At 36.1% G+C, this 19,563-nt stretch overlaps 1 protein-coding gene across 1 annotated transcript; it reads right to left on the bottom strand.

The window, feature by feature from the left end:
- Window positions 1-12,241: 12,241 nt before the first annotated feature.
- On the bottom strand, window positions 12,242-17,148 carry LOC144447205 (uncharacterized). The gene is made up of 5 exons (XM_078137108.1): window positions 16,328-17,148; window positions 15,095-15,299; window positions 13,681-13,779; window positions 13,063-13,215; window positions 12,242-12,541 (listed from the first exon to the last, which is right to left on the bottom strand). Exons 1-5 carry the CDS (start codon window positions 17,146-17,148, stop codon window positions 12,242-12,244), a joined length of 1,578 nt encoding a protein of 525 aa, XP_077993234.1.
- Between the last annotated feature and the right edge of the window lie 2,415 nt (window positions 17,149-19,563).

Below are 19,563 nucleotides of genomic sequence, written 5' to 3' on the forward strand. Positions count from 1 at the left end.
AACCAAGTCATGTTCCGATGTTTAAAAAACACTTTTTCAAAAAAAGTCGTTCGACGCGATGAAGAGTCCGTTGTAAAAGGTTAATGGTAGTAACTGCATAGTTCGTATCTTGATATGTTCAAAGTCCGGAGGTATACGTAGGGAGAATTGAAGTGATTGGCGTGGGTGTACGAATGCTGATACTTCCAAATGACGAAAATAACTGTTCTCCAAGTCTAAAAGTGTTATGTATGGATATAACTATTAAGATCAGTATCACATTTTACAGTGATTGTATTGAGTGACTGTATTGTAGCATGTCATGATCATGAATGTAAACTAGTTTAGTGAACCTGGATCATCACCATATATATTTAACATCGGTTGATGGACCTTTGAAACTTAAGTTGTCTTTGTACCATCCACCGTACCCGCCATCTCATACCTGCAAAATAGCACGTATACCAACAAAGATAAGTGTTATCCAATAAGAAGACATAATGCATTCTTTTAAATGAAACTAGATGTAAATATTTAATCACAACCATAAAGGGGTTTTTGCACCCAGTATGCCTGAAGCGTTAGATATTTCACTCATTACTTGCCTGCGCAGCCGACAGAAAACTAAGGGACTCATCATTACTATAAACAAGGGTGATTTTGATGAGTTGTAAATGTCACTAGTAATAAAGGGCTGTGGTCATCGCTCATTAAATATTCATTTGGTACATGTAGCTGTTTTGACTTTGTCCAATGTTCAACCAGGACTCCACAGACAATCTTTTAAACTATATGACGTGGGTATCCATCAACATAGTCATGTTTATATGAACACAACAGGAGGAAGCACAGGAATGTGTGCTGATTGAGGTCATTTGACCAGACTGTGGTTAGAACCACAGGCTGGTCATCCAGACTTGGCTGTGACTAAGTCTCGGAAAGGTCCGTTTTTATGTGTTCATGTATGTACTCTAAAATCTATGGTTTTCAATGTGATTTTGGTTACCATGGCAACAGATGTTCATAAAATCTATGGTTTTCAAAGTCTTTTTACATTGATTGCGACATGTTAGTATGTATCAAAATAAAAGCAATCTACCCTCGGTAGTCTGCTTGAAAGCAAGACAAACAATCCGGACTACGCATGCATTATTGTTTTAAAAATTAATATCATATGGAAGATATTTTATGAAGCTGATTTGCCTTCTTTATTTAGACTAAGTTCAAACACAATTTTCGAGGCATTATATGTATGTTTCCTGTCATTTCACTTTGATCATGGGCCACACCCGGGGAACTCCAGTAAATTGGTCAGGGAAGCCGGTAACACTTACATGCTTACTGACCTTTAAAAAGGGCAGAGTCTGCTGACAGGCGCCTGTCACCACAGGCGTGACCTTTACTTGATCATGGAGCCGATTACGTGTTTCGTGGTCAAATACACGTTCTTACTATCCTTGACATTGATTAACTAAACACATTCACTCCTCAAAACTGTTACATGTAATTCACATGTGATAACTCGTGTTTTTTCTCAACAACAGTGACAGCGTCAGGTACATATGTACCATAGCATGGATGTATCTATTACCTAATAGGCAGGTGGCCCCATGTACCACGAAGGATATGATCCATGTATAAGTCATTATTGTGATGGCCAAGTATAGTGCGTATAGTTTTTAGGGATTTATTTGTGTGTTTTTGTTCATTGAGCATGATTGATATATAAACAGGTGAAATGCACATCATACCAGATTTAAACTGAATGCCGCCCGTAAGGGAATCACTAATTATGCAAATAACTCATTGAACTAAAAAACTATTGGAATAGGCTTTGTTTTCTGGACAAGCGTGCTTTCATAGGTTAATGTATGTAAGAGTGTATGATACTGCTTAATACAGACTTAAGATATAGCCTAATTACCAAAAATCATTAATTATGCAAATCATTCATTAACACTGTAAGGTACATCAACTAACTTTATAGGACATATGTGTTTTCTTATGGTTAACGTATGTACTAAATTATGTTGAATATAAAGTATGCATTCTTAATATATAGCTTAATAATACCAAAAATAATTAATTATGCAAATTAATCGTTAACGCTGTAAGGTACATCATCAAATTTTATAGGACAAATGTATGTTGTTATAACGAATATACTAAATTATATTGAAATTGAAGTATGCAGTCTTAAGACATGGCTTAATTATTTGATTTCATTAATATGTAAATTTCTCTAATTAAACATTAACCGATCTGGCTGAAAACCTAATCAGGTCTAGCTATTACCAATTATATTCCAAATTTCATTACAATTGAGCCAGCCAAATTTTAGAAAATGATGACACAGACACACACAGAGACAGACACATAGACAGACAGACAGACACACACACAGACACACAGACAGACATTTGTATTTTAATACCTCCCGTACCCTTACGGGAGGTAAAAATGGTAAGTGCTAATTCGGGTTGGGGTAGGAAACGCAGTTAAGTCACGGTACTAACCACAGTCTGTGTACTAACGCACATGTTGACGTCGACCTGTATTACACCTAGACAGAAGTCTAGTTCTCAACTTGTCATGCTATACTGTAATGTACGATGAAGCAAACTGAATCTTTACAATAACGACATTGTTACAGAGTGATACAGAACAACAGGTTTTAGGTCAAAATGTGTATCGCTCAAGGATATGCTACGTAATCCCCTAGGGGTAAATAACCATTAATATCCCCCATACCCACGTCATCTCAGTTTCACGCTTGCTCACGATTAAGACATCTTTTGAAAGTTCTGTGGATTCAGTGTACTAAGGCAACCATTTTCAAAGGTAACCAGTGCCTCTATTTCATAGCAATACCCCTCGAGTTGATGCCATAAAAAATCTCAGATCTGGCGCTGGTCACCACCAGACACTCCGTTAAAAAACACTGCAGTGCAATAACATTCGTAAATGAAATGTCTGAAAAAAAGTTTTGCGATGCCCCTTGCTGTTTTTAGTCATGGATGATTTTAGCAACTTCGTATAAAGTACTTAGTAATGATTATTCCTCGTCATTCGGCAAAGTCGTGTAAACAATAGGCTAGTGAGTCGGTTTCTATGATTGTCTGTTTCACTTGTATATGATGTGTGTACCACTGCATACACACATAAATGCAGTGCACGCGATTCACATAAAAGCTATTGCTACATTGTATTACATTCTAGTGACGTCGTTCGCCTCGCGCACGCACAGTGTAACAGTCGCTATATCTTTATCACACTGGTCAGCAAGCCACATGACTGAGAAATTCTGGATAATAATATAAATATTCCTGTAACAATCGCTGATACCATGACTTCCACATATCCCCAACTATATCCAGTGTCATTATCGTTTGAATTTGGCATGCGTCATGCACTGGGACTCGGAAATACATATGTACATACACATATACGCACATTGCGTTGAGACGAGTTGGACGTTTTTTTACTAAATTATATTTTTTAAAATGTTTTATGTCAAATTTTGGAAAAATTACTAAGATGTGATGGTGATTTTGGTTACCATGGCAACAGATGTTCATAAAATCCATGGTTTTCAAAGTCGCTACATCTCTTTGATTTGCTTCTTTTAAGAAAAATACGACAGTCTGATTTTCCATGGCCACGTCAGTATCGAACGAACGCTAGGTCCCCCTTTGATCAAGACGTATCATGTGTCGTCGCAGTACAGTCTATATGGTCATTCACAGTGTTATAGCAAAGTGGCTAGCTAGCTTGGTAGGGTGGTTAATTTTCAAATAACTTTATTATTATTAAAATCATTATTATTATACAATATTTGATAAAATTACCGATGACAATTACTTCTCAAGCCATTACGAAACTTTCAATTTTTGCCCCAAATGCACCATAAAATGACTATTGGTTGTGAAATCGCCGTTTATATGTTTTCTAGAGAAATCAGTTTGTTGGTATTCAACCAACCAACACTTGTCTGTACAAAAATATATATACATTCGATCATACAAGCACGAAGTGTTGATCAATTGCAAGTGATGGATTGATGATTTGGACTGATTGGTTGGAAAATGAGGAGTAAAAGAATACTACTGGGTAGATATGTAGGTACTAGTAGGTCTACTAGGTAGGAAGGTAGGGATGTATGTAGATAAGTCTAATTATCATTGACTGATTTATATGTTTTCTAGAGAAATCATTTTTCTTCTTCTTCTTATTATTATTATTATTATTCAATACAACTGCAAGACAATACAAAGGTAAACAATACATTACAGAGAAAACACAGAAAGTACAAACGGAGAGTGGGGGGGGGGTTAACTCAATACATAGGATTGAAAAAAATTACAAATGATAAAGAATAATGTTACAATATATCTTGCACAGAAAGATCTGTAATGAAAAGATTAAGCAGAGAATCCTAACTTAATCACAGAAATAAAACTAATACCTACCCAGATGAAAAACCAGTTGCATGACTTACAGTAACGTAATAATTACAACGCTAATGATTCCCATTTATATGCTCCAGGGCTTCTCTGTGGGCAAATTTAATTTCCATATCTCTAACACTTTTTTGAGATAACTAATGAACGATCCAAAATTGGAGCAAAACAAATTGCCCAAGTGGATAAGGTGATTAACTAAATTGAAGATTTTGGCGCAAATGCCAAACTTACCAAAAATCATATCTGACATGGACAAATGAATATCAGGAACACAATTAAGAAGTAAAATAAACTTGTCCCAAAAAACTTTAGCTGCAAGACACTCCCAAAGGAGGTGATGTAAATCTTCATTTTCAGGACACTAGGTGCAACAACTGGTGACTTTAATGGTTTGTGGCGAGAATATTATGAAAGATTTTAAACTGAAAATTCCTGATTTTATCCTCCGTGGTTACCTTAAATGAAAGATTCCATATAGTTTTCCAGTCAAACTGTGAACAATCAAATGAGGAATCCCATTTCCCCAATACCGTTGCAGCTTGAAAAACAGAGTGTAATAACAAATCATATACCTTTGTAGTAACCTTATCAAGCCATTTTTCTCCAACTTTCGGAACAAAGTGATTCACATTAGGTGTTTGAATAACATTGGGAAAATGTGATCTCATCTCTGCCTTCCATTTACTTGGGATTGCATCTAGTAAACCAGCATAAGGCAATTTGAACATGGACCTTCTGTTTGAAATCATTCCAAGAGAGAATATTACCATAAGGATCAAACAGATCCCTAATGTATAATATACCCCGATCATACAGCCTTCTATAAACACTGATTTTCCTCCAATCCTAATATGTGAATAATTCCAAATAATCTCCTGAGCTATATGAAGACTGGTTGACGGTTTCTTCCTATTTACTTTTGAGAAAATCAGTTTGTTGTTACTTTAGCTAAGATCTGTAATATGGTTGACAGATTATTTCGCTATGTGCTTGCTAGCTAAGTGGCTGAATCGCTCACTCGCTCACACACTCACTCACTCACTCACTCACTCACTCACTCATTCACTCATGATCACTCACTCGCTTGCTAGTTCGCACATTCACTCATCACTCAGAAGATAACGTTAGCTTTCACAATCACAAACAACTCTTGCATTCGCCGCTTGTACACTATAGGAAGCAGCATTCAAGAACTAGATAAATTCAGGTTAGAAAACAGATTGAAATTACTTTTTATCTGCCCTCCATACGCCCGTCTTTCCATCCGCCCGTCAGTCAGTCAACCAATTACCCAACCAACCAACCAAACAACCAACCAACCAGCCAGCCAGTTATCTTTTGACAAAGTCAATTTAACAACACGTCCGCCAATGATTAAACTTTGCATTCGTTCAATAAAGCACGACATGTTGATCCAAGTGATGGAATTATGATTTGAACTGATGGGTTGGTACATAGGGGTAAAAAAGTATTGTTGGGTAGGTAATGTAGGTACTAGTAGGTAAGTAAGTAGATAGGAAGATAAGTAGACTTATTATTGACTGATTGCTTGATTGCATGATTGCATGATTGATTGATTGATTGATTGACTGACTGACTGACTGATTCATTCATTCATTCATTCATTATTCATTCATTTATTTATTGACTGACTAGTTGGTTGGATGGTTGGTTGGTTGGTTGATTGATTGGTTGATTGATAGATAGATAGATAGATAGATAGATAGATAGATAGATAGATAGATAGATAGATAGATAGATAGATAGATAGATAGATAGATAGATAGATAGATAGATAGAAGGTGATTGATTGATTGATTGATTGATTGATTGATTGATTGATTGATTGATTGATTGATTGATTGATTGACTCAAAGGGCCAAGTGGCATAAGAATGACATAATTGTTGTAAATTGATTCTAGGAAACCTGTAAAGACGATATGTTATATCACTTCCAAGTTTAGAATGACTAACTCCATTCCTTTGAAAGTCAGAGAGGGACCCCCTTAACTTTTTTATTACAAATTTCAGGTTTATTACACATATTTTTCTGAAATTTATTACAAATATGTGCTATTTTTATTACAATTGTCGTTCACAGAATTTATTACAAATGTTGTCAGTTTATTACAAATATCGGCAATTTATTACAAATGTCAATTTTATTACAAATTTCGGTTTATTACAAATTTCAGCAATTATTACAAATGTCGATTGTACATAGCACTGACTCATACATGCCAAAAGCAATGAAATTCTTTTACTAAATTTTTTTTCCGTGTTTTATATTAAAATGTGGAAAAATAATCCACCTGTTATGGTGATTTTGGTTAGTATTGCAATGGATGTTCATAAAATTACCCCCTTTTTAGAACTCAGCATAACAAACTTCCATACATAGGGTTGTTAATATTTAAATAAACTTGATTAGTATCAAAATTATTATTATATAATATTATTTAATTGTTGTTGTTGTTGTTGTTGTTGTTGTTGTTGTTGTTGTTGTTGTTGTTGTAGCTCATTGGTTTTTTCATGTCTTTACAAGTTGAGGATCATTAATTTTTTAGGCCACTCAAAAACTTGCCAAAAGATTTTTTTTTAAATTCCTAGTCAGCGATCACTCGTAACCATATGTAGTATGTGGAGCTTACAAAGGATACTAAGTTACAACTATATTGGAAACCTCATGAGAGAAGCACAAGACTAAGTAGCAATCTACGTGTACTCATAATACACCAACATAAATTGTTCTACCAACGGTGTACAGAAATAAGTCAATAAATTCAGATGAAACAAAACCATACGTTGCTTAAAAATACCATGTAGTTTTACTGTACATTGGACAAAGGTAAAGGATAGCGGTCAAGTTTACTTGTCAAGAGTCTGCTAATATCGGCAATGGGTGGACGCGGCACAAAATTGTCATTATTAATGGTTGTATATCCGTAAACCTTGAAGTGAGCAGCATCCTGTTCTCTCCAGTGTATATAACAGATCTCGAGTATCACACCACAATCTATAAGTTTATGAACATGTATATAATTGGCTCATTACATATTCTGTACAGTGGGAAAAAGTTCCATAGTATTGGTAATGAGTTTATTCAAAACATATAAGCAACATATTGCGGAATATTTGTGCACGGAGGGAGAGTCACGTCTGTTTAGTCTACTCTCAAATTAAAGGGAAAAGCAATTGTTCGCCAATTGCAATACCTTCCACAGCCCCCTCCCCCTGTAATTTATGTCATGTACCTTAAATAGACTTACGTCAGTCACTTCTATCCGAGGTCTAATTGTGTTTTACATGAATCGCATATCTGACGCCATTGCGTATCTGTCACCATTGTACTGCTGCAGGTATGGCAGAAAAGAAATTGCTCGACGCGTATGTGTTGGCTGCACCTCTTGGCTGGACGGGAGCACACCAGTTTTACCTTGAACGTTACGGATGGGGCGTATTGTATATGCTTACATTTGGATGTCTTGGTGTTGGTTGGATTGTCGATTTGATTCGTTTGCCATGGCTTGTAAATGAGGTTAATACCGGATATGGCAAATTTCGAAGAATTGATGCTTATATTTTACTCATACCATTTGGCTGGTTAGGTAAGAAACATTAGTTTTGTCACAGTGGTATAATGTATCAATCTAAACTTCCGTACCTTCACTATTAATTCAAGTGGTCATGTAGACAACGCTGTTTGAACACATAAAAACGTTCCATTTTTCTTAATAATACAAAATGTTTAAAAACGTCACCATTCTATCACGAATACGTCACTGCTCATTCTCCTAATACTAACACTTCTCATGCCTTCGAATTCATTAATAGTATTAGCACCAAACGAACTCAGCCTAGTCTGTAAGATACGATATGCAAGATCAAAAGATTTAGGCCCTGCCTTGAACTTGTGATTAGAAGTCGTTATGTAGATTACAATCATACTGGCAGAATAGTTTCTGCATCTGCTGATAACGTACAATCATGGTTTAGAGGTGTGATAGGGCTTGACAACACAACGTAGTATCTTCCGGCCTCGGCCCAGCTTGGAGGGGGCCGGGGTTATAGGAATGGCCAATGTCGATGCGTGCTTGCTTCCTTCCGTCCGTCTCTGAGTCAATTTCAACTCAAACTGTCACAAATGTCAAACATTTTAGGTTGCATATGTACGTCACTTCATTCCATGACCTTGGCCTTCTTGACGAAATAAGGGACCATATCTGTGATAAAATATACATTGAGCCTAATACTCACAAAGAAATTATACATACTATAGGAAGCCATTCAAGTGCCTAACCCAATATTATTAATAGTTAAGCTTTCTAATTATACCGTGACCTTTGACCTTGCCAAACAGTGTCAATGTTGACATGTATAGATCCATAGTTTTAGGAATGAGCTTTCTATCTGAAACTTGGGTTACAATTATAGTTTGCTCAATAAACCTGAATGTTTAATCTTTGAGACGCCATTTAGATGGGTGTCTGCGTTCATGTTGTTAAAAACTGCCCAATCACAATATATCATGTTATCACTAACATAAGCACCAACTTATATGAAATTTACCCCATTACTAAAAATTATTCATTATGAAAATAACTTTTAAAACTTATATTCTTCCACTCAGTGCATCATAAACATTGCCGTATTGAGGCGTGTTGTTTTACAACCATTCCAGAGAATGATACAATTTTGTTATGGATAGACTTACAGACTGACTGACTTGTATCTGCACACCCAGCTAGTATCACTTTGCAGGCTATATTCTATTTTAAAGAAGGTCATGTAATTCGAATAAAACATGTGACATACTTTATACCAATGTTAAGGTGTATAAAACTGATATACAATCTTCTCTGTACAACAGGATTTCACCAATTCTACTTAAGAAGGCGTAAATGGGGAATTCTGTACATGTTCACCTTCGGTGCTCTTATCATTGGTTGGCTGATTGATGCATTTCGTTTAGTGTGTTTGGTTAATGACGCCAATGACGCACTGCAAACTGGAGAAAACCAACCGCTAGATTGTCGCACATTTTGTGGTTGCTGTTGCAAAGAGGAGACAGACGACCAGACAGCAGCTGGTAGAGGCATCGGTAATCCATCTGCACCGCTTATTACTGAACAAACCAAACAAGGAAGAAATGAGTACACGTACCCCCCTCTGCCTCAGCCTTATGGAGGACAAGGGGGATATAGGCATGCATAACTTGTCATCATCGCTTTATATTTTTTAATTAGTTACTGTAGTGATTTGAATGATCCCGAAAACACCAAAACCGAATCCAAACGAAATTGAAAAAGTAGCAAACAAAATATGACACTACAATTATTGTAGCTAACGACCGCCAATGCTTTCTCTCGAACACCCATGGTGACATAACTTGGAATGCATTCTGCGCTGGTACTAACCGCGTAAGCTTTCCTATATCTCCAGCCAAGCTAAACTCAGAAAGTTGGTAGATGTAAAGGAACAATTTAAGTTGAACTGAATTTGAAAAAGTAGCAAACAAAATATGACACTACAATTATTGTAGCTAACGACCGCCAATGCTTTCTCTCGAACACCCATGGTGACATAACTTGGAATGCATTCTGCGCTGGTACTAACCGCGTAAGCTTTCCTATATCTCCAGCCAAGCTAAACTCAGAAAGTTGGTAGATGTAAAGGAACAATTTAAGTTGAACTGATGACCTATTGATCACCAGCGATTTATACTCCAATCATCTACTCCTATCATTGGAAAATCTACGCAGAGAGTTTTCTGTCGAGAAAAATCGCAGTAATCTGATCACTTGATATTAAGGTCTGGTCAAATATGATAATGCATAACTGGATATATTGTAATACACTGAAAATGTATACATGCAATGGAAATGTATGCAGGATTTCTAACTTTATACGTAGATAATTCTCAGTCACGTATTCACAGAAATATTGAATATTGAAATATTGAGCAAATGATTGAATGTCCATGGTTTTAATATTGGCTACTAATTAGGCCACCGGTATCATGATAAATCCGATGCATATGTATGTATGTATATATATATATATATATATATATATATATATATATATATATATATATATATATATATATATATATATATAATATATATATATATATATATATATATATATATGTAGTTAACAACAGATGATCGCTCTATGCGTGAAACTCCGAGTTACAACCAAGCAAGAGTTCCAGAACTATCAAACCTATTGCGCTCTACCACTGCGGTATAGAGCACTGTCTTAGCAGATTGATACTCATCGAGTTATATATATATATATACGTCAAATAGATATAGACACCGACGATGTCAATCACATACAATAGCATTGAATTTCCCAATGTTTTGTTCCTAGCATTACTATTTAAATCGCCCATATTTTACTACCGATATTATAATTATGTTCACATCTCATTACAAGCATACGCAGACTAAGTTAGTATGGGTCACAGGATAGCATAGATGGTATCCATATATGTCATCTAAACTACCAATTGTACGTGCGCGTGATCAGCCAATGCCAGTATAGATGACAGGTTGCATAGATGTCACATCCTATCAAAAATGATATCAATAAACACTTCAAAACAATTTAATCAACTTATCATTTAGTTCATTTATCTGAAAATGTGCATGGTGGTTTTGGTTTGGAAACTGATAAACGTTTGAATGATTGCTTTGGAAAAATGACACACTGTTTCGATTGTTGACGTTAAGTCATATGACTCGTACTTTAACCCAGCGTGATATACTTTGTGTGAGCTTAATAGAATCTCACACCCCATGGGCTGAGATGAGGAATATTTGTAGACAAAACGCACTTTCACTCGCGTAGTGATACAGGGTGCGGGATCAAACTTAGCGCACACTGACTGTCCCATACATTTAGTTTGCAGGGACGTAAAAAACTAATTTTGTTAATAGATTAGCAAATAAAGTTAAAGAAAAGGACTAACCTGTTCAGGTATACAATGTATATCAACTGTGCGCCTCTGCGTGACAGCGCCATCAGGGGTGAACACAGATTGATTTACACATGTGGAAATCCGACTTGAGGAAGTCTATAACCATTTTGCAGTTGCAATTTTGCAATTGTACTCTGGAGTTTTGGATAATAGACTAGTTCAGTACATAGACTCTGAAAATATCATCTAATTGCAGTAATTGACGGTGCTCCAACCATTCTCAGTGCTATCCCGTGTTGGGCGCCACCAACGACTGTATTGGACAGTGCAATCATGGGAATGACAGTCTTGGGTAGCGAGTCTTATTACATGGCTCAATACATACATGTCACATTGCAATGATTACTTCAACAATTATAACATTGTATTCACGTCTTAGAAATTCTAGAATTGATGTTTAATATGTCAATGCAGAGAAATAATGAGAACAATGGTCCCTTTACATCATAATTTTCCAAACTCAACTCCCACATGACTTGGTTTAGTCACATATATTGTCAGTGTGTGGAAAAATTAGAACCAGCGCGACGGTAACTTGCACAGATCCATGTGAAAAAACTAAAACAAATGATATTGTTTCCCCTCTGATTCTAAGGAATTAACTTTTTTTAAAGAATGAAACCATTTTCTCGTTAAATATTGCAGCATTTTTTGGCATAGTTTAAACATTCAGTTATATATACAGCGTTTATTACAGAATACTGAAGGACATGTTGATATTGTGATGCACAAATTTGAATTTCAGTGAGTTCTTGTATCTGATTGGATCGTCATTGCAATTGATGGCCATTACGCCCAATCAAATCCCTGCTAGTCAAGCTGTACTTTTCCTTTCACCAATACATTATTACCATGATCCACTAATGCAGGCCAGATATGGAAATCAACGATACCCTTCTTTATAGCTGACATGGTTGTCCCAAGGACAGGGTCGTGATGTAATGCAACAAAACGTTTCTCGTTGTACGACATTCTTACAGGTGGTCGTAGGGTGTTCATTTGATAAGTCAAACGACATGACTTCTCTATGTAATTCTTAAGATCTGTGTTATGTTCAACGGCTGGCGTTAAGACAGACGACCAGTCTTCTTTCAATTCTCTGTTAACCCGCTGTAAGAGATGCAAAAGAGAGATGACTTATCTTCCAACCGCATGAGGGCGGGCTTCGATTCAGCGGAAACACTTGCTGACAAACCATGGCCATTCATTGACAAATCAGGATGGAGATAACCAACGACCAAGTATGACTTGAAACCCGGGACTTGAAAGTCCGGAAAAATAGATTAGAATCCCTCAGCCTTAGTGGTGGTGAAATTTTACCTCGTAAATTTGAAACTATAAATATTTAAGTAATACAACTAAACGAGTTAAAATCCTACAAAGCTGTATCTAATCTCACCCACGAAACGAAAATTGAAACTGTATGGCACTGTCTTATACAAAGTTCTGTATCAACTGATAATTCTCCCACAAGATATACTTGAAATGAAAAAAAGTACCTCACTTTTCCATTCGATTGGTATTTTTATACACAATACAGCTTGCACATATATAGTGTGATATTCAGGAATAACTAAATGCTGAATGCTGAAAAAAACGTTCAATAAATGTAGTCTAACTGGTGAAATTACCTGTACTATGTCATCTAATGGACACTTTTGGGATAATAGTCGAACAAAGTTCAGACTTCGTTCACCCATAACTTTGAGCGCCCTCTGCAGTTCTTCGTCATGTTTAACCATCGTTGAGTAGGGGTCCTCAACAGAACTTGGAGAACTTTCATCCTGATCGAAGAAGAAACATTTATTGATATTGCGGGGTGGTAGTAAAACAGGACAAAAAACGACTACTGAACGAGAAAGTAATACCAGCAGTGAAGTTCGTCGTCCAGACATTAATTTCGATCCACATAAGTACTTTCCACTTTGATCAAATATGATGACCTCTGACCTCTCTCTAATGTATGTCATTTGTCTCTCAGTATATATGTCGTGGGGTGAAGTATCTCATTGTCAAATGCATTTTAATGTATTGGATTTATGTGATAATTTATACACAACATCCCAGACATTGACACAACGGGCGTCTTCGTAAATATTCCAACATTAGGGTTAATGTCAAGCTTACTGTTACCTAGCCCTACTTGTATGGCTGTAGTGTACGTTGCACGGGGGGGGGGGGGTAGGGGTAGTCAGAATCGAGTCATGGACCTTCACTCGCCATAAAAGCAGGGCTAACTGTTACCATACCTGATTCTTGTTGGACGTATATCTGATGCCGTTCAATAATACCGTTGTTGTTTTATCTTCAAAAACTTGCACTACACGACGTGTGGTTTCATATGCTACCTAAGTGAGTAAATAAACTAAAATAAGATATTGAAATAAGAAATGATATAACAAACGATAACAATCAGAAACTGTATATCAAGGACAGATAATTCATTGTACGGTGGCTTTTCTGCCGTTGAAATATTGGCTTTCCCGCCATTGAAATATTGGCTTTCCCGCCATTGAAATATTGGTTATCCCGCCAATTGAAATATTGGCTTTCCCGCCATTGAAATATTGGCTTTCCAGCCATTAAAATATTGTCGTCTGAAAAGTCATAGGATAATTGATTCAATGGTCAATATGTGTTACGTTCTGATATGGTCAATAAACGTAACTTTAAATTAATTGATTCTCCGCTCTAAATGTCATTATATGGTATCAAGATCTACCGGGTTTGAATTGATTTGTCAGGACTTAGTTTCACTGGTATCGTCACTCGCCCGTACGCACACCACAATTTGGAATCTAGGCCCCCTTCCTACAGCTTTCCCCCAACAAATGATTCTACTCATAACCTTGAAGTTAAACTGATTTCATTTATTCTAAATATAAACTTGTTATGAGAGGGTGACCTTTCATCTAGCGTCATTGCTCTTAAAAAAGGTGAACTTTCCACCAGAAAATTCCAGATAACATTTAAGACCATGTTATTTTTAAATCAGCCACACGTACGATAAATGTTGATCACGCAAAGTGGAAAACAAGTATTAATCTGAATACAAATAGTAATCTAAATCTGGTTATCACCAAGTCACCTTGTTTTAACAAGTCATCTGTGTTTTATAAAAACACTTGACAACTGTTAGCTACTAGAGATAACTGCAATTCAGAGTGAGTAGATAATACAACATGTATAATGAACACGCTTCTGTTTGCAAATGGGTACGGCACAGGTTATTTTTGGTAGAATATGCCAATGTCCAAATATTAATGTAGACATAACATTTCTGATCTTATCATATGAATGTTGTTTGTCTTTTCATGTCGAGTGGAATCATTTTATGCAAACTGCTGCCGTTAAAATCACGATATGGGCATTACTACAGAACTCTAAACGAATATATCAATTCTTGCAATTTTGAAATATCAAACACGACCACCTGTTGATTGACCAATAAGATGCTTGATGTACTGGTTTTATTACAGCCAATGTTTAAGTCTGAGAATCAAATGATAAATCAAGATTGTAAGCACCTAGTAAAATTCACCAAAACCATTATCTGAAGTAAAGTAAGATGAATTGATAAACTATAAATGACGAGTGAAAGGTTGTGATAATATCAGTAACCAATGATACACTGAACATTTAAAGATGCCTATTGGTTCTTACCACGATGACGTCACACAGAAACCTCAACTGACAGTCTTCGTATTTAGGTCCTCGTCCAAGGGGTGAAATTCGATCTAGCATTCTCTTACACGTCATCCATTCTTTGTTATACAGTTCGCTATACTGTTTGACCATCTCTGCCAGATCGTCAGCTTTCCTTACAGAGTCACTCTGACGTCTTCTACGACTGTACTCAGGAAGATACCTAGAGATATACCCATGACGTCATTAATTAAAATGTATCACTCGGTCGAGGTTGGGGAGGGGGTGACTGGTTACAGAGATCAATATCCGTTTGATCCAAAATGTAATTTGCATATTTCACTGTAAATTTCGTTAGGGTGATCCTATTTTTGTTATATTTTTGACTACTTTTTCATGGCAACTATCGGTCGATTTTTTTAAGTGAAAAAACACACATATTCATGTATCTCTGCCTCTCTTTTTCCTCCCCTCTATACTATTTTAATTGCATTCCTTCTAACAAGTCCTTTCCCATCTTCTCTACACAATCGCCATGCTCTCAGCCCCCCCCCCCTCCACCCCACTATGGTTGTTACGCATTAATACACTGTAATATTATCATAACAAAATATTACCAATACAATACATCTATTATGTAAGATATAACATCTGTTACAGTTACTAGTCTCTTTGTAGATTAAAATAGATAATTCTCATAGTGGCAGGGCGGCATTTAAAAACAACAACAGTTACTCTTTCAACCATATGTATACGGGAACATAATCTCCACATGTTACGTCATTCTGTGAAATAATTCGGTAAATACACCACGTGATCAGTGATGGAAAAATACAAGTAGACAGTAAGCAAACCTTACACAAATTATTGGTGTAATTGTCAATATATACGTTTCGTCAAGAATGACAACTATTTACTCTACATTTAGGATTGACCTTTCTCATTATATGAACTGTGTACATGTTATTACAGTACTCCTGCAGTTCAGACTAAGATTAAAGCTCCCCATCCACCGCCACCCCCCACCCCCACACCCCCGCCGCCACCCCCGCAACCACTAAATTTAGATGTGAAAAATACTTGTCAGATACAGCTATGTAAATGTTTTAGAAAAAGAGAGCCTATCTATATGGCTCCACTGGTAAGATACTAGTAGCACTAACCGGAATGGGTCATGGGCCTTTTGATTCTATTTCCATGTATATCTCTCGGTGTGTACGTGTACGTGTAAATACGTTCTAAATCACTTACCTTGTCGTCAACTCATCCACCATAGTTCTCAATGCTTTATTTTCATGCTGTAGCTTTAAATTCTCGTCTTCTAGACTTTGTAGTTGACTTTGTAACCTATTTACGTCCAATTCTGGTTTTTGGGACCCATTCATCCTCTCTAGGGTTGGTTTTGACTCGATCAACGTCAACCCTTGATACTCAGTTCCGCGTTTTCCTAGCTGCTGGCTCGTTGTAGGAGTGTCTTCAATACCAGACTCCATTTTACCTTCTTGACTTTTTGAACCCGAGGACTGTAAAACCCCAGATTTTCTTTCAGGTGTTTGTTTATCAACATTCCCTTCCTTCATGATTTGTCTTGCATTGCTGACATCTATCTCAACGTGACTAGAATATTTTACGTCATCTGGAACACTTTGTTGACCTTTCACCTTGTTGGTTTTGCTCTGTTGATATGCATACTTAGTGGACGGCGGCTTTATGAGTTTAGGTTTACTTATACCTTCAGGCAACTCTTTACTGCTGTTATTTTCTTCTTTAGAGATACCTGCACGTATAACTTCGACCGTACTGCTGTTATTTCTACTCACTCCATTTTTAACTGCGAGTATAAGGGTGGTTTCTGTGTTAACGCTTGTTGACTTTCGTTGACGGTGTCGTACCTCTTCAGTTGTAGCTAGATTCGGTACTGTTCTGACTTCTACCTGTCCTGTGTTTACGATACCTCGATTCTGATGACTGTCAGTCCCCGTGTTCGTCCCCGCCGAATCCTGCATCGCTCTGCGGTGTTGTAGATAACCTGGGTGAACGTCATTCTCGCCTCCAGACGTCGAATTCCCCATACTTTATTCACAGCAGTGAACGCACGGTGTCTTCCCGACAGTGAGAGTGAACTTACTACCACTGTTGATTTAGAGTCTTTGCATAACCCAAATACACGGCTATCTGTTTAAATTTGGGTGTGCGTCTGGTGACAGAGTTTATAAACCCTACTACAGATACTTACTAGTATAAAGTTGGCTGTGAATGGTTACACCCAGAGATATACAATACAACCATTGACTTTACTACTTTTCAATTTATACTGTTGACCTCCACATTTTTTGCTATTAAAGAAAACATTTAACCTAAATAGCGACATGATAACACCTTGGTATTCAATTGAAACTTGGCACAAGGTGTGGTTATTACGTATAGGTGTACTGTGCTATTAAATAGTCTGAAGTATTTCCACAAAAACACTCACAATCATATAAAGGGAGGCAATGGTGTGTATGTGACTGCAGTCAAGTTGATAAGTAATACTGTGTCAAATATTAGAATTGTGTCATTTATAGTTCTCAGTGTAAACATGGTAAGAAAGTAAAGGTCTCAGATTGTCAGCTGGTGCTGCAACGGGTTAGGATACATACATACATACATACATACATACATACATACATACATACATACATACATACATACATATATATATATATATATATATATATATATATATATATATATATATATATATATATATATATATATATATATATATATATATAATATATAATATATTCATTTATTTATTTATTTATTTATTTATTTATTTATTTATTTATATGAATATGAGTGTCTCGCTAGAGCGAACAGTGCTCAATGCAAATATTAGTGACAGAGCATTATAGACTTGATCGGTATATACGCAATATATACATACAAACATTAAGAGTATGTACCGATTTTGACAATCCAAATTTAGTTGTCTGATGATCGCTCGAAGCGTGAAACTCTGAGTAACGACTTATTATATGCTTATTCTTTTGAATTAAGTCTCACTAGAGAGAACAGTAGTTCAATGCAATATTAGTAGCAGATTAGAGCATTATAATGAATATAAGAATAAGGATGTTATATGTGTAATAACTTATACAGTTATAAGTGAAACTCTGAGTAACGACTTATAACATCCTTATTTTGAATTAAGTATATATATATATATATATATATATATATATATATATATATATATATATATATATATATATATATATATATATATATATATATCAGTACCGTAGCCTGCGGGGGGGGGGCAAGGGGGGGGGGGCAGCAGCCCCCCCCCCCGAGATTTTGGAGAAAAGAAAGAAAAAACCTACTTTTTGAATACATAACGATGTTATTAAAATCGTTATTTACGTGACGACTCCTAGCATGCGCGATTTGAATTGATGGTTCACTAAAGTGACTGTACATTGATTCCTCGATAATATGTATCTTATATCTCTATTGTACTCTGGCTTAACTTTGAATAAAAATGTGTCCAGTTAAAAATCATAACTTTTTGCAGCAAATCAAAAATTCTTTGTGCGAGAAAGTACAAAAGAAATGCGCACATGCACTGTGCATTTTCCGTTAATAACAGTAGTCTTGAAAGTCTCCTTCATTTGAAGATAGCAAGTCGCAATTATTAGTATAATGTCAGCGAGTGAAACTCAAAAAAAAAGACGGAAAAGGTCGTTCAACATGAGGTCGCCTGCTATGCTGCATGCAGTGACTCCGAAGATGCGCTCGATCTCATTTACATCTTGTTCCTTATATTAAAACAATTACTGATAAAACTGCAGATATCTTTTCGGAATATTTGGTGGCCCTGGAAGTACGCAGTTTCGACCCACTCTTTGAAGATCCACTTTCAATAATTATGTTCGACGTTGTCTTTGATTAAAATGTTGTTTGATATAATTATATCATTGCACTGATACCGTTATTACGCTCAATTCATTTTGAAGCGACAATTTGTTATGAAAAGAATGGCCCTGAATTTGTAAATAGAGTTGTACCTTCGACATCAAAATCCAAACTTCAATTTCCATTATAATGATAATGACAAGGAGAATTCACTGAGTTCACCTTTGGTTCCGACATAAACGAGGCCATAAACATTTTGGGAGTTGGGTAAAGAAAATGATTATTTGTTGTGTTACTTATTTGAGAAAGCACCATCCATTTTTTTTTCGAATGTGACATCTTTTCGGTAACTACTTTGAAAGATACGACATTAGGCCAGAAAAAATGAAAAAGCTGTTCAACCTACCCATATTTATTTTTCTGGGGCAATTATATTTTCTGAATAGTACATGTAACAATATACATTTGAGTCTATTCCAAATTATATAATATCTTATACAGTGGTTTACTTGACTGCATACAAGCATGTATTGAGATTAAATTAAGCTGTTGCATATCCAATGTGCACTAAAAAGAATTGAACA

The sequence above is a fragment of the Glandiceps talaboti genome, chromosome 16, assembly GCF_964340395.1.
Source record: "Glandiceps talaboti chromosome 16, keGlaTala1.1, whole genome shotgun sequence".
Lineage (NCBI taxonomy): Eukaryota > Metazoa > Hemichordata > Enteropneusta > Spengelidae > Glandiceps > Glandiceps talaboti.

Bases quoted from the DNA above. Each gene is read 5' to 3' on its own strand.
- LOC144447205 (XM_078137108.1), bottom strand. From the start codon at position 17,148: ATGGGGAATTCGACGTCTGGAGGCGAGAATGACGTTCACCCAGGTTAT. The intron at 13,780-15,094 runs GTAAGAACCAAT...TTACTCACTTAG, and splicing joins TTCTGTGTGACGTCATCGTG to GTAGCATATGAAACCACACG. The intron at 12,542-13,062 runs GTAATTTCACCA...CATCTCTTACAG, and splicing joins CATTAGATGACATAGTACAG to CGGGTTAACAGAGAATTGAA.